Source organism: Cygnus olor, chromosome 13 (genome assembly GCF_009769625.2).
Source record: "Cygnus olor isolate bCygOlo1 chromosome 13, bCygOlo1.pri.v2, whole genome shotgun sequence".
In the NCBI taxonomy this organism is placed as follows: Eukaryota; Metazoa; Chordata; class Aves; order Anseriformes; family Anatidae; genus Cygnus; species Cygnus olor.
Genome location: NC_049181.1, coordinates 8,725,376 through 8,751,574, shown reverse-complemented (window position 1 = coordinate 8,751,574; position 26,199 = coordinate 8,725,376). Strand labels below are relative to the sequence as shown.

The 26,199-nt window shown below is 38.1% G+C and overlaps 2 protein-coding genes across 2 annotated transcripts in view; both read left to right on the top strand.

Moving 5' to 3' along the window:
- Positions 1-4,291, top strand: part of DOCK11 (dedicator of cytokinesis 11) — an 82,368-nt gene extending 78,077 nt beyond the window's left edge. Inside the window, 1 exon segment of the mRNA XM_040571979.1 lies at positions 42-4,291. Coding sequence (XP_040427913.1) covers positions 42-164 — 123 coding nt within the window. The 3' untranslated portion in view covers positions 165-4,291.
- Positions 4,292-7,443: 3,152 nt separating this feature from the next.
- IL13RA1 (interleukin 13 receptor subunit alpha 1) lies at positions 7,444-24,274 on the top strand. The gene is made up of 10 exons (XM_040571887.1): positions 7,444-7,686; positions 11,179-11,336; positions 13,171-13,306; positions 14,509-14,629; positions 16,855-17,039; positions 17,438-17,589; positions 18,830-18,962; positions 19,369-19,465; positions 19,957-20,041; positions 21,443-24,274. Exons 1-10 carry the CDS (start codon positions 7,599-7,601, stop codon positions 21,560-21,562), a joined length of 1,275 nt encoding a protein of 424 aa, XP_040427821.1. The 5' UTR covers positions 7,444-7,598; the 3' UTR covers positions 21,563-24,274.
- The last annotated feature ends 1,925 nt before the right edge of the window (positions 24,275-26,199 follow it).

Below are 26,199 nucleotides of genomic sequence, written 5' to 3'. Positions count from 1 at the left end.
TAAAACATTTACTGAATTTGTGGCTGTTTTGTTTCATCTAGATGTACCATGAAGATACAATGCATTCGCCATGGATGCATGACTCCTTACATGTCTTCTGCGCCATCAGCGGGACATCTGGTGATGGAAGTTACTGTTCACTCAGACCCACTGCTGAAATATGAACATATCAGCGATATTTTACAGAGCTTTCTCAGGAATATTTGGAACTGTACAAAGGATGTTAAAAAAATTCCATGATGAGTGAATTTACCATTTTCTTCCTCCAAAGTTACTATGCTTTCAAACAGGGTGCTTGCTTATTTTGCTGAGCAACATTGAAAGTGCCTGGACGTTGCACCACTGTGCTTGTTTTCTACCTTTTTTTTTTTTTTTAAAGTGTGTAAGAGGACATGGAAAGGCAGTTATCTAAGTATGTATTGAATTGCAGAACTATGAATTGAAATGATAATGGTACTATGTAAAATTGTACAATGGAATATGATAAAATGTAAAACTACTTTGTAAATAGAAGGAGCATAGAGTATATAGAAATTAGCACTGTATCATATTTGCTGCTAAAAGCTTTCTCGGGCAGGGAAGATGACGGAGAAGCTCTAAGAGATCTCACCTGTAAGAGATCTTCCTTGTCTAGAAAGTGACATGGGGTCCAGACACCCCTGTTTCCCTCACACGATGAGAGTAAACTCGCGTTAGTCTGGAATAATTAAAACCTAAATCAGAAATGATAGTTTTTGTACATCCTTTGGGCAGGTAATTGTAAAGCGACCTCTATGAGAACTGAGTATACTATAGCTGATTTGAATTTTGGCTAACCTTTCATGTCTCCAAGAGGATGGATTGTAGTCACTAAGGACAACCTAACAGATTTGTCATTTGATACCAGTTTTTCCTCTTTATCATTCATTGTCTCACACAAATATAAACTCTGAGAACACCTTAAAGTGAGTTGGGCATTATAAAGTGCTTTAATGTCTTTCGATATAATTCTAATAATCTATGAGATGTTTAAAAAAAAAAAAAGTGCAGTGCATTGCAATTAAGTAACTCATGCATAAATGGTATTGTTTTAACATCATATGACATGCATGTTCCCTCCCGTTAAACAGATCTGTTTTCTGCAAACTTGTTATTTTTGTCCAAGAAGTGGTTGAAGAAAATCTATTCTCCATAATGCTTTTATTCCGTCTTCCCCTCCCCAGAGCTTTAGTACATTAGCTCTGTCTCCTTTAATAAGACACTTTCAGATCCAGGAAGAAGAAAACAGTTCAGTAATTCTTTTATCCAGCAACATTTAAATGTCTGTGATTTTCAAAATCCCATAAATTGTAAATATGATTCCAGTAGTTGATATGGAAAGGTGTTTTGTTTGTTTCTTTTAAATGATATGTAACAAAATGCCATAATAAAAGGACTCCAGCCTAGGTATTTAGCTCGGCCATAGTGTCCACAGAACGTTAAGCTTCTAATTTCTGTAACAAAAAATATCTTCCAATAGTAAATGGACCACATTTCAAAATGTTCGTTATGCATGATTCGAAATACCTGAAATTAATTGTCTTTTGAGAAACAAATGTTGTGATCCATACATTCACCCACTAGCAGTTGCAAGCAACTTATAGATATGCCAGTGTAACAGATAGCTCACATTTCTGCTTCTATGTGCTTTTATGCTAGGCAAGCCCTAAATTTAGTTTAACAGAAAGAGGAAGAGAGTTTGAATGTTTAAATATGGTTACTACCTTACTGATTTTCATCTTTCAGCAAAGAATGTTTAAAGGCAGATAGTGAGAGTTTCCCAAATTACTTTTCTAAAAGGTGATGAAGCTGCTTAATAGTGGATACATTAAAAGCTTGTTTTTGGAGCTAGTAATACTTTAAACATCAGTACTAAAGACCTATTCTGAATACAAGAAGCAATAACGAGAATTCACTAAAGTTCATGAACTATCACTCTCTTATCAGTTACATTTTTCTGTAGCAATTTTCCTGGAATTGCAGTGAAATTCTTGGATGTCCGTAATGTTCCAAAATTATGGATTGATTTTCAATTGTTATTCCTTATTTTTGGTGAAATTCTAGTGAAGTTCTTGTACGTGTGTCTGGATGTCTTTAATGTTCCAAGATGAAATTTTGTCTGAATTTCTAAACCTAATGTTGGTATTGGAGTTATCCTATCATTTCATTTTAATATCAATATGGAAACCTGTCTCAGTAATTCAGCCAAAAAAAAAATATTTAATACAAGTCCTTCCTTCTTTGGAAGAACATAAATATTTATTGTTTATTAGCACTTCAGTTTTTCTTATACTGCCTAACTAAGGAACAGTGGGAGTCATTTGGTCTATAATAATTACTAGACATATTTTAAATTACAAATGGCATGCACACTTTCTAATACCAGTGTATCTGCACATACATATTTTATATATAAGACTTTTTTTATATAAGACTTCTTATAATTTCTGCTACAAAACTGCTCTCTATCAAGTCTTTAGAACAGATGCATTGGTAATTTAGCAATTAATTGTTTGTTTGCATAAAGGGAGAAGAAAAAGGGTAAAATGCCTGGCAATGAGGCACTTGACTACTGTCAGTATCAGGATTGTTTTGGATAATAGTATGTGTTAGAGCCAAATCGTTTGCAGATAGGACATAAAGAGCAACACAGGGTCTGCCAGCACTTTATATTCAAGAAGTGCTTTTAGAGATTTATATACCTGTGTGGGATAGAGTGAGAAAGCATACACATTTACTGTCATCTCTGACATGCTGCTTTTCTCTCTGCAGAGAGATTAGTAAGGAGTATTTTCAGACTTCAGAGGTATGTTTCTTTCCAAAAAATAAAATAAAATAGTCTGGAACCCAGAATTTACTACAGCCAAGGATATATTTCTACATGCTACCTGATGTTCTAAATTTCTTCTGAGAACTGACGTTTTCTTGAGATAGGGTAATAAATGGGAAATCATTGGTGTGAGAATATCTGTAGTGTGTGAACGTGAACATCTTGCTTCAGAAGCCTTTTGAACATATACCACATGGTATTTTGATACAGAGTAAGAGTTTACATAGGCATAATGCGTTTTATCTTAAAGTATGTTTGTTTTCCCTTCTTGTAGAGACAGCATCCCATTGACTTTGCAGCAGGCTTCAGAATAAAGGGGAGAAAGAGACTCTCCCTCTCCAACTTCACATAACATATAAAAAAAAAAAAGAGGAAAACACGTGGAAATCATAGGCTCAAAGTATCATACAAATTAAACCCCATCTTACTTAATTTGCGCACTTTAGGAGAGTAGCATGTGTCTGGGGAGTTTCTTTTGATACTCATTGAGCTAAGTTCTCCTAATTAAACAAAGCAATCTTACTGGATTTGGGAATACCGTATGCAACTAATTATTATGCAACCACATACTGTAGTACATACCCTTTAGATAATATGCTTCTGTCAAGCAATGGTGAACCAATTATGATATACACCTAATATAATCTACTCTCTCTTCATGTAAATAACATCTGCTAGCACATAGTCATAGCAGAAGTGTTTTTATCGTGCATGTTGCCTATATGTGTGTTGTACAAGCTCTCTTTAACTTTCTGTTTGTGATGACAGAATGGTACATACTGTTTGACTTGGTTATTAACTGGTGTAACTTTGGCACTGAGTAATACACAAAGCTACTCCGGAGAATTCTGACACCAGTGATCCTATATTGCTCTTTTTGTTATTGTTTTCTTTTTCTTGAAGAATCAATAATTTTGACGAGAAGCAAGGACAAATTCATATTTTGGTTGATAAAAGAAGGGACAATTTGTTCTAGGGCACACAAAAAGACCCCAAAGTCAGGAAAAATAAGTGTTGCAGTCAGTACACTTTGCATAGGCTTCCTTTTTTTTCCCTTCACTGAGCAACAGAATGACTTATCTGAAGATAATACCATGCTAAGATTCATGGAACCTAGCCAAATGTGTTATTGCATACACTGTTTCCAAAAAAACAGGGAAAAAATAAAGGAAAAAAAAACTTCAAATACATAAGTACACCAAATGTAATCATTAACACTGAATTTTTCATTGTCAAATAGAAGATGTTGATTCAAAAATACCAAAGGAGCATGAATGCCACACATCCTTCTCTGAGCATCCTGGAAATACGATTCTTCAGGAAACCAACAACTGAGACACAGGAATGTATACAAATTTATAAATAGAAATAAAGTATGATTCACCCGTGAAGAAATGTCACGGCAAATCAGCCTAATTTCCTATAAAGTAAGTTCAGTAAGTTCATGATCATGTTTTTGCTGTGTTTTGTAGTTCCAATTTTCAAACCCACACTTCTGCTCATTGGGAATATGTTTATGGTTGCTCTACTCCAACTAACTCGGCTTAGATGGCTAGATTCAGTTGCCAGTATACTAATAAATATTCCAAGCACAGGCTATTACATTATGTAACGGAAGTCAGTAATACCATTGCTATTTACCTCACACCATCTGATAAAGGACAAATTGCTTTTTCTACTGCTCTCTTCTACCTTCAAGGCTTTCTGTACAGGGTTCTTGCAAGTCTTGTCAAAACAGCTGCAGAATAAAGTATATTCCTGGCCTCCGTTTGTGAGTTATAAGAGGCAAAGGATTTACTCCCTTGCCAAATAAATAGACAAGTTAAGCAGACCTTGATATTCGGGGAACTGAGCAGAAAAGTTGATGCATGCATTTACAGTAGCTCTTTCTTGGAGAGGGATACAATTTTTGCACAAGCATAGTTGGTTCTAAATCTATCCCAAAGGGCTCTTCAAGGGAATTGGTTTTTATTCAACATAATTCCTGGATTCCAGTGATGCTTGGTTAGCAGCTTGGAGAGAACTTGCAGAGTTCATGGCTGTTTTGAGCACACGTACTCCAAAACTCTCGACATCCCCCAAAGAATACTGAGGTCAAAAATGGAGAGGCCCAGTGAGTCAGACCGTATTTTTTCAGCTCACATTTTTGGATTTTTATGCTTCTGATCCAACTGTACTCTAATTGACTGAGCTCTTTTTTTGATTGACCGCAGCCATCTTTTGAAGAGCCTTTAATTATGTCAGGTGAGATCTAAAGTATTCACAGAAGTTGCTGCAAAATCAGAAATGATAGAGGAGGAATTTCATGGTCAGTGTGGGGGCAACTGAAGACTTCTGCTCCCAGAAGGGACAATCCCATACCCCATACTCCCCCTCCCCTCCCACTGCTAATTACTGCTGCCTCTTCTTGCACCTAGTAATCATGCAGTCATACACATTAGACTCATTTATTAATCTGATTTAGAGAACATGTAGAGAAATATATGTTTTGTTTGTTTGTTTGTTTGTTTGTTTGTTTAATGCATCAGCAGACTTGCTACACAGCCCATGATCTCTATCTTAACATGGGTGGAAATGGCAAGAACACACAGCCATGGGCAGATCACCACTATGATCTTAAACCAGTTTACACCTAATATGATGCCATGTGCCAAGTAGTTATTTAGTAGTCTTTTAGAAATATCTCAGGTGTGTCTGTCATGAGTTTGTCACTGCGTCATGGATGTATTATCTAAGAACATCAAGAAGCATGAGATTTGCAACAGAAAGATGCAGGACAGGACTCACTGAGGTTGAGAAACGTGAAGTCTTGGGGAGGTGGTAAGGATCAAAGGGTTTGGCAAGAGCTCTGATTGCCGTGCACTGGGACATGGGAGGGGAAAGTGACGACAGGCTGAGTGAGGGGGGAGGGAGAAGGCTGCCGGTGAAAAACATTTCAACTGCCTCCAACTACGGGCAGGCAGCCAAAAGCATGCTAAGCATTGGATGTGGGCTTGGCACTGTGTCCCCCAAGAGCAGGAGTGGACAAAACAGAAAGAAGGAAGGAAAGAAAGCATTAACAAGGAAACTGAAAGCAAGGGAGAGGCCACTGGGTCTCAGATCAATTTTAGTCTACGAAGGTCATCTGTAGCAACCACAGTCCACACCAGCTATGTGCAGTTATACAGCCTGACATGTAAATTCATGTCCTGGAACTTTAAGTCACACTTTCCATTTGTTTATAATTGCAGGTCTTTGGGTGCTTTCTAGCAGCAACTAGGAAATTTGCTAAATCCTCTTGTTTTCCCAGGAGTACAAAAACAAGCAGGCAGAAAAGAAAATTTACAGCATTAACACAGGATATTCCCCACCCTATTATAAAAAGATCTGCTTCCCTTTTTCTAAAATGAGTCTCTAAAAAGCAGATGAACTCTTGCAAAACTCCTTGAAGAGCTGAATAAATACCAAACAGTGCAGTTGACTTAGGAATAAGTGATTTTCACTAATTCATTTCAGTTTGCCCTGAAATTTAGCCAAAGTTTCCTTTCTGCTTCTTCTGTGCTTTTTTATATCTGTATTTGGGTGACAACTAGGAGCAAGCTTGCTAGCTACCACAAAAATCTAGGTTCAGAAGAAAACATCTTATCCCAATTTTTTTCTTATCCGGGAATATATCAAAAGATCACTTGTGTGATATTCCACCTCTGTGGAAATCTGGGAAAACTGCTGCCATATTACACTAGTAGAAATGAGAGCAATAGTGCAAGCGACCATATCATGCTTGCAAAAGAGCTGAAGCGGAGGAAGTTTGGGGATGTTTGTAGAAGGAAGATTCAGTGGTAGTAGATCAGACAATGAACAATATGTGTGTTTAGTACAGATGAGAACTCTAGCAATGGCATGAATTTGCAGGAGGGATTGGGAAGAAGGGAGTTCTGCTGGGCAGGGAATTGAATAACTAGGTGTAACATCAAGAGAACTACTAGGGGACTTGCTAACATTTTCCTGGTGAGAGGATATTAATGTCTTGGGCACATTTCAATAGTAGTAGGTGACAAGTATAGATCTGGTCTTAAAAGGAAAATTACTCTGACCCTCAAAACAAGATCTTGCAGAGTTTATGGCCATACTGCTCCAGGGGACTTCTCCTTGAGCACGGCATGAGGGCAAGTGGCAGGGTGTTGGGGGAGAGTGCAGTCGACATACGGTGGGGTGCCACTGGAGCGGGGGAAACAGCCTGGAGCCTCAGGGTGCCTGTGGTCCCCAGACAGCGATGCACAGACAGCGTCGGGAGCCTGGAGCGCGGACGAAGTTCTGGTTTGGTGGCAAGGCTGTAGCGGGACTTGGGGAAGGCCCCTGGGAAGCACAAAAGGCGCCGGGGACGAGAAAAGTGGCTCGGTGGCGGGGCTGCTTGAGGAAGCGATGGGCAGCAAAGACCGCCGGCACGGGCAGGCGGTGCGCGGGGGGGACTCAAGAGGCGGCAACGGAGGGAGGTGGGGGGCAGTGGAAGGGCTAGGGCCCGGCCCCGCAGGGGATGCCCCCCCCCGGCGGGGCAGACACAGCCCGCACCCTCAGGTGCGGGGCAGCAGAGCCGGGCCGGGGGCGGCCCAGGTAGCAGGGGCGGGGCGGCCGCCACCGCCCTGCCGAGGCCGCTCCCCGCTCGGCTCGGGTTACCTGGGCGGGCCGCGCCGCGGCTCTTCCCGTCTGGCCCGGCCCCCGCTACGGGAAGTGGGAGTCAGGGGAGCGCTCGGACGGCCGGGACGGCGGAGCCATGGATCCCGCCGGTCCCTTCGGAGCTTTGCTGCGGGGCCGGCTGCTCCTCGCCGTCTGCTGGGCGGTGGCAGCGGTGGCGGCGGCAGGTGAGGAGCGGGCCGGGCTGGGGCGGGTGGGTGGGTGGCGGTGGGACCCCCGGCCGGCTGCGAGCAGCCCGCCGGGCTCGCTCCGCTCCGCTGCCGGCTCTGCTGCCGGCACCGCCGCTTCGCAGCCGGGCGCTTCGCCCGCGGGGCCGGGGCCGAGGTGGCCTCGCTGCCGGCCCCAGCCCGTAACCGGCTCGGGGGCCCCGCGGGGCGAAGCGCCCGGCGGCGAAGCGGCGGTGCCGGCAGCGCCGTGCGGGGATCTGCCCCTGCCGAGCGGCTGCGGGGCTGGCGCGGGCGGCCGGGTCGGCCCGGAGACGTTCGTGTCCACGTACCGAAGCCCAGTGCTTTCGTTTCGTGGTGGAGATCGCCTAAGCTTTGGCGAGATCAGTACTCGGAGCGTCCTCGGCGTCTTACGAGACAGGGCAAAGGGGATGCGTACAACTCCGCTCTTCTTGCTCTGTAAGGCAGCGTTTGACAGGGGCGGCGAATACCTTTTAAACTCTGTCTTCGGTTCCCGGGGCTGTCTCTGTCTTAAATATCCAAGCAGAAGCCCACCGCCTTCTCCGTGCGTGTGTCTTGAGGCAGATTCCTGGAAATCAGGAAGGCTGTCGCTGACAGCACTGAAGGAGCTGGGTTTGTTGTTTACTGGAGCTCTGTGCACAAACAGTTTCCCTTACTGTACGCCTTGTACCTTGAGTTTGCCATTAGTTTTGGTTTCCTCGCTTTTGGAAGCACGACGATTTAGTAGTAGGAAAAGAAGAGTGAATGCGTGAGAGGGTTTAATAGGAAATGGGGGATGAAGCCTTGCTCTATCTTAGCCGCTGTTAATGCACCACCACAGTAACAAACGTTAAAGAATTGCTATTTTTTTTAACTGGCTGTCATTCAATTTTATAGGGTGAAATCAATCTTAAGAAAACATAGGAGGACAAAATGCAAGTAGAAAGTATTTTATGATATTTTACAGTACTTCGTACAAACCATTCATTGATGTTTCCATCTTATTGCTCTTTAAAATAAGACGTTTCATTTCTTTTTTTTTTTAAATGCGGGATTGTTTCTGCTAATCTCTGCTACAGTTACTGCCATGCTTTTTCAGAAACCATTACCGTGTTGTTGTTTTTTTTAAGAGTGAAATACTAATGTCCTTCATATGTTTTGTAATTTGTCTTTGAGATATTTTCCTGAAGTGCTGTACCAATGAGATTTTAATAGCAAAAGTATTAGACTGTATGTATATCTTCATATTTTAAAAAAATGGGATTGGCCAAGCCTATGAATAAAAGAAAACTTTCATCTGAATATAACATTAATCTACAGAATTCTTAAACTTGTCCTTTAACCTAAAACTTTTCAGATTTATACTTTTTATGCTAATGTGATTTATTCATTTATTTATAAATCTTGAATATTCACAGTTCTTACTTTGGGCAGTTAGAAATCATTACTTCTCATCAGACACGTTAAAAGGAAATGTGCAGAACTTCAGAATGTCAGTCAGAGAGAAAACTATATATTTTTTAATGATTCGTGGCTTTTGTAGGTAGTAACAAAAAAGTTGATCATGAGAAGAGAATGTTTGGAGCTATGTAGTTATTATGAATAAATATGTGCTGTTTTGTTTGTTTTTTTTTTGTTTGTTTGTTTGTTTGTTTACATGTTTTAAAGGACTTGGGCAAGAAACACTCAGTACTTGCAAAGTCAGGCCCTGATGCTGTTCACTAGAGAGTTTGCTAGTGGAACAGATATTAGGTAAAGATGTTCTGGCTAGCTGGCTAGGTTTAGTTTTCAAAGAGGAGGCTATTTTTGTAAGTTCACTGGCTCTGAAGAGCTACATGTTCTCTTCTTTGCTTCTGTGGTCAGCATTTAAAAACAAAAAATCCTGTAAGTTTCAAGCATTCAGAAAAGCTAGGAATAGTAAGACTAAATGAGCAAATCCTAATAACTATTCTCGTTTGTTTGTGAACATAGTCACACGCATACACGGACACACAAATGGTGATAGCGTCTGATCTCTGCTATTGCCTGTTCTTTAGCTATGTCTATGAAACCTCCAAGTGTTTCATGGATTTTCTTCAAGTTTTAGCAGCTCTGGCTCCAGGGAATGCAAGATAATTGTGTCACAGACACTTAGGAAAAAATCTTGCTGAAAGAACCTTTTTCGCCTTTTCATCCATCTTCTTCCTTGTGCTAGCAGAAGCCAATGTGGTTGCACAGTGAACTGGATGGGAGATTGCATCTCGGTGTAACTATTTGCTGTTTCCATACACACTTTCCCAAAAGTTGGAGGGGTTTTGAGACAGGTTTCCTGGGATGAGCAAGACCTGCAGTGCTGTTGATATCAATTGGGAGTGTTTATGAAATTGCTGCATTACAGGGATACTCTCTTTCCACAGACAAGTGGGTGGTGGTGCTTCAGTGGTGATACTTGTAAATGCGGTCGAGAAGCAGTCTCATTTGACCTCTTAATTAATATCTTTTAATAGTACACAGAGAGGAGGGAGGGGGGAAGCTTAATCACTTTCAATTTCTTAGGGAATTACCAATTGCGAACTTTCTCTAGAATTTGACTTAGACTCATACTTTAATCTTTCATGGCAATTTTCTACTTTCTGTCTCATTTCTATTCTTCCTTTTCTAATCTGACCTTCAAGCTGTGTGACTGGATATTGAGTAGACTGTGACTCAGTGCACAAATGTGAGGAAGGTTCAAGGCACAAATGGATTTATCCCAGCAAGTATTTCTGAGTCACGGCTCTTCCTCGGCTTCTGTCTTGTTTTTGGGGAGGTGAAAAAAATTACCAGTGAAGTGTGCCAGCAGTAAATTACTGTTTTTTCTCACGCTGATTTTGCTCACTGTGCATGAGCATAGCATTAAAAGTTTAATAGGTGAGTAATTGAAAAAGTGTTGTGGTTTTTTGGTTGTTTTTCTAATATTCTCGTTTTTGCTTATATTGGGCTAAATCGCGGTTGTAACTTACAACTGCTACTTGTGAGTTTTGTTGTTTGTCTTTTGTAAAGTGCTTTCTAAAACTGTATCGAAGGCTAATTACTAGTAGAATAAAGCATTAACTGCTTCTCATAATTTAAATGTATTTACTAAAAAAATGTATTTACTAAAAATTGGCATGAATGATGCAAACTCACAGCAAGAAAGAACTGAAAAACAAGGGCATTTAGATTCATCTTCCCTCTGCCAACATAAATTTCATTACCACAAGCACTATATTGTTGCATGCTGCAATTTCCTATAAAATGTTAAAACATGTTTTTTGGGTGTGTTTCTTATAATTATTTAAATAATTAATGGACTCTATTAGTTGGAAGAGTACAAACACTTTGGACAGTAACTTATCTGATAGCAAGTAGGAACAGACAGAGTTGAGAATTCATTTGTGTTCTTTCCATTTGGAGAGTTAAAAAAAAAAAAAATCTATCAGTGATGAAATGTGGACCAACAGGATTGTTATACTGACAATTTCTCCTTTCTTTTAGGAGCAAAAGTTCTTCCACCTCCATCCAACTTAAATTATTCATTTATCCAAATCTGTACATTGAACTGGACGTGGAATCCCCCAGAGAACATCAGCGGTAGCTGTGACCTGGAATATTCCAGTGACATAGTGATTGATGAGGTCCCTCAGGACCAAAGAGTAAGTTCCTCATGTCTTGAAGCTGTGCTGTGCTCCAGTGAATATAATATTGTGATAAAACTGTGTGCGTATATGTTTATATACATATTATATATATTTATATATATATATATATATATAAATATAGTTTTAATATAACCCTTAATTCTCGTCATGGGATCAAAACCTCAAAAATGAGTCATACCAGCATGTGGAATATGGAGACTAGAAAAATCTCTCTGCCGCTCTCTGATAATCGAGCTACGACTGATAACGCAGAAGTACAATAATAATAATGTGAAAAGAATTGTTTCCATCTTTTGTTTTTTACAGCCTTTCAGGAAAATACACAATATACACACACAGAGCAGCCTACATGTATAAGATGTAAATGTGAATTTGCAAAGGCCAACCTGCTTCACTATGAGCTCAATTCAAGAAAGAGGTTTGCACGTTAATCTTGGTCCAATTGTGATTTGACTGTTTAGAGGCTTTTGGAAGTAATGCCAAGTATTAACGTATTCCCACGTTTGCTCTATCCCAGCACCTGTGCTTACATTTATTCCTGGGTGTTGTGTTAGGAATACGACATGGAACAAATTTTTTTTCCTGAAAAAGAAACTGTGCCTCTAAGGATGCCTCCTGAAATAGTCCTTTGTTGTTGAGCACTTCTTGTAGTTTTATGGCCCGATATAATGGCCTCTTCACTGTGACTGCTGTATTCTTTCTGATAGCTACGGGATATGCTGGACTTGAAGTAAGACTGCAGTTTCACAAACAGTTGAGCAGATTTAATGGCTGGACGCTGCTAAAAGGGTGATATTTCATTTTTGACATCCCCTCCTCTAATGATCTTCATCAGACCTTTATATGAGCCAGTTGAACTTGCCAACTCAGCAGAAACCTGTTTACCTCTTTAATAGGTTCATTAACAAGTTGAAAGTCTGCTTGGTTTATAAGTGGAATTAATTTGTAGAAAGGTTTACCAAATGTTAAGGTCAGCAGCAGTGAAAGAGCTGTTAGACAGTTTCATGTAACAGGATAAACGAGAGTGTGTTTTGTCTTGTTGTTGTCTTGCATTACAGTTGGTAGAATGTAGTTTGTTAATAGCTGTTAGATTTCCTTGCACTTTCATTAGTGCCAATATTATTATTTCTATACACACAATGCATAAGAGTGGTTATACCATTCTTTAATCATAACATTTTTTTTCTATCTTGTTTCCAGTCAAGTAAAAGGCATCACCCTAGCCAAAAATGATCAAGAAAGTGCATGAGAAAAGGTTTAGCCTTTTGTTTGCACAAACACATACTTTTTTGCAAAAATAGAAGCTCGTGGACTTCTTGGTCCTGCTGTGATGTCACTGTACTTAATAACCATTTGAGGATTTTTTTTTCTTTGCTTCTATATCCTTGTAGACTCTTTTTATTATTTCAGATGTTCTTTCTGTATGTGTGCACATGTGAATGTGCAGTGTGAAGGTTAAATCTGTAAGCTTCTTTCTGTATAACTGTAGTATAACCAGGTGTATTTTGCATTACCCATGCAGACTTACTCTAGGACCATTTTCCTCCACCTTATACTAGTTCCTTGGTCTCTCACTCCAGTTAGTAATAAATACGACCAATAGCCACAAAGAGAGGTTTTCCTTTGGTGACTTCTGAGCATGCCTGATAAGGAAAAAGAAAAGTTAAGTGACACTGAGACTTCCATGTTATCAGACGTTCATTTCGTTTGCCTTTGAATTGCAGCTTTTTTGATGGACTCTAATGTATTTTTATTTTAACAGTAATTTCCATGTATTTGATACAATATACCAAATGCTATGGTTTTCTTTTTCCCCATCTAAACCTAGCAGTGGAGTAAGAGTCTCTTTCGCGTGACGGATACGTTCCTGAATGAGGAAATGCGTTTCAAAGTGAGAAGTGAATGTAAGCATGATAATGCCAGTGAACCAAGCCGATGGGTGGAGACTTCTGTTCTACCAAAAGGTAACGTGCAAAAAGGCAAGACTTGAGACAGACATGCCTCTCTTGGACTGAGGAGATGTAGTTTTATCTGTGCTATTTTAACAAAATATCTTAGAACTATATCAGAGCAAAATGTCTGAGAGATACCAGAGGCAATGGAAAGGTCAGTTGACAAAGCTTTGTAAAATGACTTTGGTACGTTTAAACCAAAGTATTCTTCTGACACTTAAAATGTTACTGGCAAGCTTTTAAAATCTCAGTGCACTTCCAAGACATCCTGATTCCCATCACTAATCTTCTTTCTGCCATCCCGTGGTTGTGAGATGAGAGAACTTATGTTGATTAAGCCTGCTGACTTATCACTAAAATCTAAATATATTTTCTATGATTTCTCTATACAAGCAAGACTACTTAAACTACATTTGTAAACGTTGGAGGGATGAATCTAGCAAATTTTACAAGTCTGTGAATAAAAAAGGCACTTAATTACAGTAAGGTTCTCTCTTTTTCGAAAGGTAGCTGAGTGAATAGTAAAATGAGTAGAGAAAAATATTTTCTGTTTCTTGTTGTCCAGGAATGAAGGCTACATAGCAAAAGTTATGAAGCAGGCACTAAGCAAAATTGTGTTTTGATTTTATGTTCTATAACTTGTGTTTTCAATATGTTGAAGAAGTCAAATGTCTAGAGGTATATGGGTGTCAATTAAAAATTCAACTTAACCACAGTGTTGCTTTTGTCCTTATTTAAGAGCTACAGGTATTTCTGTATTTAGAATACTGAGAAGCTAATACTTTGTCTGGAGAAGATAACTATAATTAAATACTATTTTTATGGAGATGTCCGTAATAACTATAACAAAGCTTAGCACTGTCCCTATAAGTGGTAATTACTTTAATTCTTTTTAAAGTATCAGTAGTTTAATAGAAACAAAATATTGTTTCTGACTCACCCCTTGGGCTTAGTGTCAGATAACTGAGTAGTAATTCAGACATTGTGGAAACTTTGAGATTCAGTGTTACATTAAGCTGACATTTAGAAGCTGTCCTGGTGAGATTTCAATAAACAACTGGATTTATAGCGCTGAGACTGCAGGCTTGAGAGGTAACCCATCTTTGCCTTTCGAGCATCTTTAGTTACATAAAAAGGGATGTTTTACTTTTGGAAACTGAGATAAGAATTTGCTGGCAAAATAAATGTTGACATCTTTCAATTTTCTTTTGTAGGTATTCCAGGGACTGCTGCTGTTGGTTTGAACTGTGTTTGGCACAATTTGGAGTACATGGTTTGTAAGTGGCATCCTGGAGAGAATGCAAGTAGTGATACCAATTATACTTTATTCTACTGGTTAGTATTTAGTTTTTGTTGCCAACCCTGTTAGTGTTAATCTGTAGTTTTACATTACTTTTGTTTTACTACTTTATTTCCTGTTGCTTTGAAAGATTCCAAAAGCACTGCATACAAGTTAGTGTTGGGTACTGTCCAACAGAAAATTTAGCAACTGAAGAAGTTGCCACTACTGAGTCTGTTTGGGAAGCTGATATGTTTATTATGTGAAGGATTTGCTGCTTCTGTAGTTATTTTAAAAATAACTGCTATTTCTTTTCTATTTTTTTCTAATTGTGGATTCAAACAAGGAAAAAGAAGAACTGCACTAGAACAGTATATTCATTCCTTTCTTTAAAGCCCAATAAGCATGGGCCATTTAAGTCAGAATCACTCACTAATGCATATATCATCTCTTAAATCATTGGAAAATGGCATGGAAGCATTAACATCTAGTAGTTTTGTTTGTATATTCTATGTCATAAATAACTGATTTGCAATGAAAGTAATGAACATCTTTTTATCATCATCCATGCTTGCAAGCTGACTGCCATAAATAGACTCTTGTTCCAAAGGAACAGAGTTGTGGTGTGAGCAAAAACTTGGCAGCAAGATCTGTGCGCACTAATCTATGCATACTTCTGCATGTTGATGGGGCTTGTGAAATGCCAGGTTGTATTAGTTTCTGTAGAAATATTGAAATTTTATTTTTGTAAGTCCCTTGTAGTTTTTAAATCAGTTTTGTGTCTTATCTGAATGGACTAAATAAGTCTTTCCCTCTTCAGTGTCAGTCTCACAGACTGTTCTATTTAATGCAATTTGACAGCAAACAGCAGAAAACTTCCTGTGTTAGTTAAATGCTTGGAGGACTGTTCTCTAATGGTCTAATCTGTTACTCACAGGAGGCTTTTTTGTTCAGTAAAAATGAGGAGTTGAAGACCTGAATTTGTAGGTAGATGGATACTTACTGGAATAATGCTTTAGATGAGAACTAAATGCTTCAGTCTTACCCCTTAATATAAAAGATGTAGCTGCAGCGACATCAGAGTGATTTGATTACTGCTGCTTAACTGAATTTATGGCAAAAATAATTGAAAGTCAAACACCTTTTCTCCATTTCAGTCCAACGTTTTGCTTAACAAAAAGAAAAAGATACTTTAAAATTTTAAGGCTGAAAACTAAGGAAACACTTGATTTTTGGACTTTTTGGACACTGATTTTTGGAGAGGTCAGGGGTTTTTTTGTTTGTTTGTTTTTTACTAAGAAATGACTGAAAAATGACCTGAAAAAATACTGCTTAGTTTTGTTTTATTTTATGTTATTTTTCTTTAACATTTTCTTCTAAAATGTATCTCTTCATCCGAAGTGAATGTGATTATAACACTCGCATAGAACTAACAAATCCTGACAGTGCATAGGAATAATTGCTGAAAAGGAGACTTACTAGAGCAGGTTGATGTCCCTACATAGTGCTGTCTGCTCTGAATGCCTCTCGTCTTCATCAGACCTGGATTAGAGAGATGAGAAGGACAGATAGAAAAGGGGGCTTAAAAATAGGCAGTTTTGGCTTTGGCATCCCCTATATAGAGCGATGTGAAATAGGGGAACTTTACTCCTATTGTGCTCCTAAATGGAGCCTTGGTTACTGGTTTGAGAGATTGATTCCCTAATTTTCTACAGAGGAAAAGCTACTGGAATATTTACAGTGGAACTTAGGGAAGACAGAAACAAGGAAGAAGGTAGACATAGCTTCTCTGTTATTGTAAGTGAATACTGACATTTTGAAAAGCAAATGAATGCAGCAGGTGAAATTCGACCATCTGAAGCAAGAGCAGCAATACCTAAGGCATTGCTAAAGGATGTTGGTGAATTCATCCTGTCACAAGTGAAATTCTGTTGATGGGAAGTGATCCAGATTGGTTTGATTTTTATTTTTTTTCCTTGAAGTTGTTTTCCCACAGGGAAAATGTGAACTAAAGCTGAAAGCAACCGTTATCTTTGCTTGGATATATAAACACTGTAACCTGTCTCTCTTTCTGATATTGGACACTTTATGAAAATAATATTCTTCCTAAAGCTTGATGTAAACGAGAAGCATCTTACTTTGTTTAGCTTTAGTTTTATAAATGTTATAGTACAATATAAGATCAGTCTTTAGAATTCATAACAGGTTTAAAAATAAGCTTACTCCCTACCATCCTATTTTTTGAAGTTCTTTAAAAATATATATATTTTTATTCCTATAGGTTTGATGGTTTGAAAAATCCTAAGAAATGCAAAAACTATTCTATGAGCCAAGGCAGCTTTGAATGCACATTCAGTCTTACCTTCCCAAGGTTTACCAATACTTACCCAGCTATCAGTATTTTGATTAGAGATGATTCAGAAGAAATTAGGCCTGTGTGTGCAAGTAAAAATCCTACCACCCTTGGTAAGTTTAATGCTACATAGCGCAAAAAAAAAAAGTGGGGGTGGGGAATGAAGCTTGCTGGTATATCAATGTGCTTGAGAAGCTTGCCACTTGCAAGTTGTGGATCAGACAACATGGTATGTTCTCTTCTACTGACCTTTTGATTTAGAAATTATGTAGGTAATCTATAGGGTTTTTTGGGAGGTGGGTGTTTTGTTGATGTCATTTGTTTTTAGCTCTTTTCTACTCCTACTGTTCCATTGTTTTTATTCCTTCTTTATTTTTTTTATTTTTTTGGTGCTAGCTTTTTTCCTCTTTCTGTTGCTAAACTGTGTATGCATAATATGCAATACAGGACTTCTAACCACATTTGTAACCAGTGAAATATAATTTTCAATTATTTCTATTTTATATTTCAGTAAAACCTGCTACACCAAAAATAGTTGAAGTATCATATGTCAATGGTGGAATATATCTACAGTGGAGTGAATCAGACACCTTTCCAGCAAACTGTCTCTATTATGAATTGAGATATCACAATGGTGATCTGACCATTGCTCAGACAATTCGAGTAAGTTTTCATTACTTACAGTTAACATTTTTTTTTTCTTGTGCATCTTCTATAATTTGTATTGATGTTCATAGTAAATGTGCTGTTTGAAAATGAATGATTGCATATGCTGCATGTGAATGTGTCTGTCTGTTGTACTAGCTGAAAGTGTTGTGTGGATTGAATAGGTTTTTTTCCATATGATAGTTTTCTGGTAGTAATATCTATCCAACCTAATCCGTGTTTGTCTTCCAAATCTTTACCATCTATTGTGGCAAAGCAATAACATGTAAAGAGTCTCTGATAAAGAAGTATTTATTAAACCAAATAGCACTTACCTGGGAATATACTGCCGTGTGTATAACCTGTTTACTTCTCTTTGGTATGGAACTTTGGTCTGTTCTTGTTTTATTTGCATGCTATTGGTCTGCTCTCTGTCAGATGACTGACTTGTCCTTGGATGACATGACTCGAATACCATAAAGCAAAATTAGTTGCTGATGCACAGAAAGTGATACAGAAAGTCAAGGGGATGAAAAGACTGAGGGTAGGAGGCAGGGGTGGGAAAAAAAAAAAAGTGTGTACTCTTAGATATGCCAATTTTGACATACATATAAAAAACATTGGCTTTAGTGTCTGGATGTACTCATGCCTGAATATGCGTAATCAGCCTGACTGCTGTCTGATCAGAATGGTAAACAATATGGTAAATTTAAAAGAAAAGTGTCAGTCTTCTCCTGCAGAGCTTCTAGTTGTGTGTACTACCTAAAATTTAGCAAACCTGAATTATATCAACATTCAGAAAACTGGCCTCTTGGATCAAAAATAAGTGAAGTTCCATCTTAGCCGTCTGTAGAGGCATCACAGAAAACTTTTGTATGGTCAGAATTAGATCAACATTGTTACCCTGACTGAGGGAGGGGAAGGCAGTGTAAATCACAGATGTTTCTCAAAAACAAAACAAAAAGCTCTGCTCCAGACATAGTCTTACTTTAATCATTTATGCCAAATGATGTATAATAGGTATAGCACTGAGTCAGTTCAAATCTTAGCTTTGGAATCTCTATTTAGGCAGTCTTTGCTGGTTAAATGCTATTATATCCTTTTTTTTTTTCTTTTTTTTAAGAAGTTTGGTATTTACAAATAGATCTTCTATCTAAACATTAAGAATGCATTAACTACATGATGAAAATGGGCTTGTAAATGACTGAGAATATGTTAGTAATCGAACAACGTCAATAACCTTTTCTTTGTATCCTAGGTTACATCTAATCGTACGTCAATTCCTAGTGTTGATCTTAATAGCAAGTATACCTTCCAAGTAAGAGCACAACCAAAGCCTGAGTGTTACAGCAGCAAGCTCTGCAGTGAATGGAGTGAAGAAAAGAGTATTGGTGAGAACAGTTGTTCCTTGAATTTGAACTTCATTTTTCATCTGTTAGTAATCTCATACTTTTGTCTGCTAAGTAAATGGGAGTCCAAGATCATCTTCCTATGTACGAGCAAGGGATTTCTGTTACTACATGCATTACTACATATGTTGATGGGGTTGCCATCCATTTAACTGTGCAATAAGTTCTTTCTAGAGCTGTTGATTTTTCAGACCCAACTCTGTTTTTCATTGTCTTATCAACTGTATCTACATTATAACATCATATTTTGAAAAATGAGTTCTTGCCTACAAAAGTTAGTGTATTTGAAAAACGTTGTCTCTGAATTAGTTAGAGACTTGATTTATTGTCTTTATTCCCAGAAAGCCTCCCAAGACATCCCTAAACTTCAACAATTTTTGTCTTCCAGGTCAGAATCCAGATTCTACGTTCTATTTTGTTTTAATAGTCACCATTCCATTAATAGTAGCAGTATCTACAATAGTCCTACTAGTTTACCTTAAAAGGTAGGTAATTATATTTCTTTATTGTCAATACATTATTTCTGATTAATTTTTTGACTTCCATTGTAATGCATCTCTTCTAGATAACTGCCCATGATGTTACATGTTTCAACAGTGGCTGTTTTCTGAGTAACATGCATTGAATAAGAAAAATGGCAACGCAATCATAACTTAGTCATTAGGGTTATAGACCAAATACATGCTCTGTTTCCACTTTGGTAACATTGCTTATATTTGCTTACAGTTAGATTCTCGTAGCGTGGACATTGCATCCCCCCCTTTAAGCAATGAAATCCAAATACAAAATTAAGCAAATATATATATTTTATGGGATTAAAAAAATGGGCTACAGTTGCACGGAGGATAAAGGCTAGCCAGTGGTATCAAAGCTGATTCCACACATTTTCTAGACTGCACTCAGGTATTACTTTGAAATAGTGATTTTTAAATTAATATATCTTTCTTCTAAAGCTTTTCTTTTTAATTTTCTAAAGGCTTAAGATATTAATTCTTCCACCAATCCCGGACCCTAGAGAAATACTTAAGCGCATGTTTGGAGAGCAGAATGACAATCCCCAGGTTAGTACAAAGCTGTTTGGACACCTTGTCTGTTGAGCTGGAATCTGTAAGCTTCCAGTTTTCTTTTTCATACTAAAAAATAACTTAATATATGTAAGTATATCATATTCAGACTAAGTATTTACAATGGAAAGAGTTGTACTGAAACAATTACCCAAATCAGAGAGATTTTTTCCTTAAATTGCTTATATTTTCTAGATATATTAATAGAATTTCATTATTCTGCTATTTCACAGCCTGCTAGGCCCTCAAGTTTGGTTTGGGTCTTTTGCAACTGCACTAAACTTTTCATGAACATTCAGGTCTTTGCTCATTCCTCATATTTATGATGCTGAATAAAGCTACTCATATTTGACTTCCAGAAACTTCCACTTTTAGCACTTCTACTTTTATCGCCATCAGTTAGCTATGAGGTAAATAAAGACATGTAATTTTTCACTGGCAAAAGAACAAAACTATAGGTATAATATAGCTGCTTCTAGCTTTGGTTGATGGAAGTCTTGTTGTGAATCCTTATTTCAGGAAACATAATACTGATTATAGAAATTCTTCTGCAGTTTTTGTGTCTGGGTTTCTAAACAGAACTAACTCAGCAGATTTAAAAAATCCTAAGGGAAGTGCACTGACAAGCCCTAATTCAAACCTGGGCATGAGGCAATGTATGTTGTTCTCTGAACACAATCCTTGTATGGAAAGGACCTTTTGACTTACCGTGGCATCTCAAAATTGATGCTACCTGTGAAACCTTTGTAGAGGATAGTGGCCATCTGGGCTTATGGCACTGCATGTGTAGTGGATGTTTTCAATTGAAGTGGAGTCCAAATACAGTAGTCCTTTCTTCTATAGGGGTATACAGAGTTCCCCTAATAGAAAGCTAGAACTGTGTGGAAAACATGGGTCTGGCCTCCTAGTTTACTACTTTTTTGGATAAATGTTGCAGCATGTGTTGATCGTTGTGGGACTCAGATGGAGCTCTTGGCCATCGGATCATAACTGCTGTAGTTGTTGCACTTTGTCTTACAAGTGCTTTGCCACAAGTTCTTGCCTCAGAGTGTTATCTTGACCTTCTCTATATGTTCAGGGTCTCTGAAAACTGGGCTAAGTGCATACGTTTTCACTCATCTGCCTTCCTGCCTGGCCTTCACACATTAGCTGTAGTTGGGATTACTCTGTTAAGGTAGAGGCCAACCTTCAGTTCTTCCTTGTCACCAGAAAGCATAACTCTTCTGTCAGCTGGGACTAAGTTATGCCCCTGAGAAATGATTTCTTGCCCAGCTATCTTTGCTTTTTCACCACAATACATACTGTATGTTGTGAAACTGGTCTTACTTTTGGGGGGTTGAAAAAAAACTATACTTACTATGAAGAAATTATGTTTAAAATGTTGTTCTTCTCTTTCAGAGCTGTGCAAAGAATGATTCTATGAATGCTTATGACAGGTTAATCAAGGAAGAAGAAATTCATTCTTTAATTTTAACAGAAACTCCAGAATCCTCTAATTCTGAAAAAGAAAACCGATAAACTCTGCTTTCCCAATGATAGATAAGGAAAGACTTTCATTCTTGCTACTTTACCTCAGGTGACAATGTAGATGTGAAGAGGCCTGCAAGACATTCACCACCAACTTCTACCTTACGGAGTCCTTTCTGAGCCTTATTACTTTGATGCTCAGAAGATGAGTTGCTAATGTTGGCCGTCCCTCCATCTCTGCTAGAAAAATTCATCTTGGATCATTTGAGATGAATATGTACATAAATTTCATCTAACTGCATTGCAGCATCTCTTGTTCTAGCTCCAACCAGCTCTGCCTTTTTACTTGTCACTTGCACTTGTGTTTGAGCCCCACATTAGGCTGTAAATGTTGGCTTTTCTTGGTTTCATTGTTTTTAGGGTTTTGCTTTGCTTTGTTATGTTTTTGGAGCAGGCACTGTGACTTTGAAGTATTTGGCTCTGTTTTGCAGCAGGTGAGACAAGACTTGCTTGCAGTAGGTGAGCTGTCTCTGTTAATACACAGAACTGTTGCCAGATAGGATGCCAGAGCAATGGACCATTTGTGAATGGCTTATTTTGAGTGCTCCAGGGCAATTTTTTTTCCAGAGGACATTAATGGACTGACATTCATAAGCTTTTAGTTGATGTGTTTCAGCTGTGGGCTGATCAAACCCAATAAGAGGATTGCTTTTTCTTTAAAAACACATGTGAAAAGCCTCCTCACCTTACAGCTGGTATTCGGACTATTCATCGAAAAGGCTTTTATTTTTTTTATTCTTTCAAGTGCCTGTTTTCAGATTTGAGGCCTTCATGAGCTTCTTGGGTTAATCACACTTTAAAATTATAAAAAGAATTCTTTACCTCTGTTGCGCAGTGGCTGATACCTCTATATTGACTGTCACCGGACTGATTCCGCTTTGGCCATATTGGCCTGAAAGTATCTGATTTTTAGAAGCTGAGTCATCCTGAGTCTGTCCAGCAAAATTACCAGGATGGATGCATATGTCCAAGGAGCTGTGTACAAATCGCTTAGTAAGATGCTAAACCACAGCAACTGATGAATTCAACGACTTTAAGATTCATCCTTACTGCTACGCCGATGGATTTGTGGAAAGACAATATGACAAACTTGGCCTGCTTTCTCGGGGACAAATTTTATTGTTTCTGTAGTGATGATGCTTTAATTTTAGCTTCTTCTCTAGGGAATTAGCAATTGAAAAAAAAAAAAGGTGCTTATTGGACTTCTAAAAAAATTTCTTGGATATTTGCTGCTGCAGCTTGATGACTTCTTTTTTTTAAATCATGAATTGACTTGTTTTCATGTAATGGTTTTGTTTTGAGGTTTCTTTACCCAGCAGAGTCCAACAGAAGTTTTTTGATACAACTGTGACACTTCTCTGCTCTGAGTTCTGAGCATTGGTTTCTAACTTGTGCTGCAAGGGTGTTAACAGAAGTACCTTGATCGTACTGGAGGCAGAAAGTAATGGGGAGAAAGGGATCCATGCAGATGTTTACTGTTGAGGAACTTGTTCCTCCTAGCTCCCTCAATAGCTAAGTGCTAGTTAGTCATTAAGACACAGATTCTTAGTAGACTGGGAAAAGATCTCCTCAGAGGTTCATTTGGAAACAAATTCTGTAGCCACTGAGTGTTGTAAAATTCAGCCCTCTCCTCAAACTCAATTCAATCAAAATCCTGAAATGAAATACTAATTTTTAGAACATGTTGTTCAGTGGGAAGTAGAACTAATGGAGTTTGTTTTGTTTTTTTTTTTTTTTTTAGCTACAAATTTACATTCTTTACCCTTCTATGTATTTCCTCCCTCAATAAATCCAGTTCTTTCCTCAGTCCCCACTGAACCTCTCAAATATGCAGTTTCTTCCACATCTCTTATCTACCTCTGGTTTCTGGTGGTAGAAAGGGGAGAAGAAATGTAGCAGAACTAGCAGACCACATAAGAGCTTAAATCTTTTACAAGCAGGCTAAAAGAAAAGACACTATAAAAATTGGTTAATGAGACAAAACAAGAAGTCTCAGGGATTTCAGTGAGATATAATGAAACTCAGGTTATATAAAGTCAGCTAGCAGCACTATTTGATATTCCAGAGGTAAAGGAACAGTGTGGGGGAAAGGGTTATTCATTTCTTTAACAACTTCACTCCCACTCCACCGCAACATTCACATCACTATGGAGAGATAACTATTTCTCAAATCTACCTCATCTTGAATGTTGCTCATTGTAGATCACGAGACAAACAGAAATGTATGATTTCAATATCAGTAAGCATAACAGCTTAAAGTTTTGTGGCTTTCAGTACAGCAGTCTAGGAAGATGATCCTTGGTACTTTACCCTAAGTTCATTTGACTTTGTTTTGATGTTTATAGTAAAGCCAAAGCTTTTTTTTTTTTTTTTAAAAAAAAAAAAACTTCATAAAGCAAAAAGAGGGAAAAACAGGTGAAGTACTAGGCCAAGAGGAAGGCTTAAATGCAAAGGATGGTTTAATCAGAATAGAAATGTTTGGGTAATACTTTGTTTTCTGAATAATAGTAATTGACACACTTCCTAAGGATGGATTTCTTGAGCCTGTGTTTCGGCATACAAAGTAACTGTTCAAGTTTATTTTAATCTTGTCTTGTTTATGGTTAGTTTTTTCTAAGTTTTGCTATCATATGTTTGCTCTTTGTTGCAGTTACTTGATTTGTAAGTTTGTTTAAGGAATGAATAAATATGTTTGAATGTTTTTCAATATGGATGCATGGCATACTCTTCTTTGGTTGAGAAAGTAAATTGAGACAGAAAAGATGCCAATGGTTTAATAAGAAAGTGTTTAAGGCATGCAAAACACAGAGGGAGAAAAAAGCGTTGCTTTGTCCTCTTCTCTTTCTGTGAACTCAGCCTGCACAATCAGTGGGGAATGTTGGGGCTGCCATTTTTTGGCTGGAGTAATGAAACGGAGATAGGGCTGTGCACTAGGGGGGTGGTCTTGCCCTGTGCATGCTCATTGCAACACTATTTTCTTATATTGGCATGTTTTTTTCATAATGCTGTAGTAATAAATTCTCAAACTGAAATTTGACTGAGTGTTCTGTAACCTTCAGAGTAGTTCAAATATTTAATGTGCCTGTTAGCTGCTGAAGTAATTGAAAATGTTAGGTTGCTAACCTGATGATAGCCATTGCTTAGTTGCTTAGACCAAAATGTGTTCAAGTGCCAAATAAACACATTAGTGATGGATTATTTGATAGATTCAGTGAAAGTACATTTTGTTCCCTTCAGTTCAGTGAGCAGACACTTTTGCTATTTAACTTCACAGTTTATTCTTTAATTTTGAACAATCTGGTTTTTTATTTCTACAATTTTTATGGCAGTAATGGCCACTAATTTTAAACATTTCCCTTCAATAACCTTTCCCTATTTTAATACATCATGTTAAATAAAAAATAATTGAAGTTTTCTGTATTTGGAATGTCTAGAAAGATTAAACACTTGATTTGTCTGTGATATTTTTAATTAATTTCAATTAAGGTATGACATAGTTGAATAACTTTAAAGTAATCAGTAGATGGACACTGAGTTGTACACCAAGGTGTTTCAGTGTTTAGTAGGTAGAAAGAACTATTCACAGTTTGGGTATTTCCATTCTCTGGAAAGTCTTCAATAAATTTAGTTCTGAATTGGCACTTCAAATGTTCAGAATTTCCATTGGAAGGGAAATGTTGATTTATTTTTCATTTAAAAAAAAAATCAGTTTTAGAGGGATTTTCCCCTCACCCCAAGAAAGAGGAGGAGGTAGGTGACTTGAAGCCCAGGTACGGTCAGGGCACAGCAAAAACCTCCCTCCTGCTCCCCCCCCCGCACTGTGCTCAGGCAGCTGCTGAGTGCCTGAGCTCCAGGAACTGGCAGAGTGAGGCTGGTAGGAACAAGAGGTCTGCCAGGGTTATTGAAGATTCATCTTGGTGATCCCCAAATACTTTGGTTTTGCTCGCTTGCTTTATGCTGAAACTATTCTATTGGAACAACCCCCAGTGGTTGTGCTGCCAGCTGTAGAAATGTGGCTTCTAGATAAAAATTAAAATCCAAATGCAAAACCAGATTAAGATCACTCTATTTGGACGAGTTTGCTACTAGCTATGTTGAATCATGGTGAAAAGTAAGTGACTTAAGATCACTTTGATGTAAATAAATCCACACTCTCACCACAGCAAAGCAATATCAGTTTGGGTGGGAGGGACAGGGGAGAGAAAAACTTTCTTTTGGGTCCGGAAACGGTGCCTCAGGTTTGCAGCGTGTGAGAGCTTGAAAGCTTGTTGATGCCTTCTGGGTCTTTTCTCTTTTCTCCACTTATGTTGTTAGGCTAATGAAATAATTTCTCTTTGCTTGTAAACCTTGCATATTTATCATTAAAGTATCCCAACTACAGCTCTGATGTAGTTATTTCCAAGTAGTGCTCTTAAGGTAATAACTCAGCAGTGAAAGCTGATCACTGCTGTCACTGCAGAGCTGTAAGCCAGCCAGTGTATTCTAGTAATACTCCCGGCTCCCTGTTTTGCTTTTGCCAAAGTACTGGAATTATTGTGATGACTCTTGCACAAAGCATCTACAAAAAGATGCTTTCCAGCTAACAAGTATTTCAAGTAATCATACTCTTAGCTTATTACGTTGACGTT

Excerpts from the sequence above, each read along its gene's own strand:
- IL13RA1 (XM_040571887.1), top strand. The coding sequence starts at position 7,599 with ATGGATCCCGCCGGTCCCTTCGGAGCTTTGCTGCGGGGCCGGCTGCTC. Across the intron at positions 11,337-13,170 it reads AGGTCCCTCAGGACCAAAGA|CAGTGGAGTAAGAGTCTCTT; the intron begins GTAAGTTCCTCA and ends ATCTAAACCTAG. Across the intron at positions 18,963-19,368 it reads GAGTGAAGAAAAGAGTATTG|GTCAGAATCCAGATTCTACG; the intron begins GTGAGAACAGTT and ends TTTGTCTTCCAG.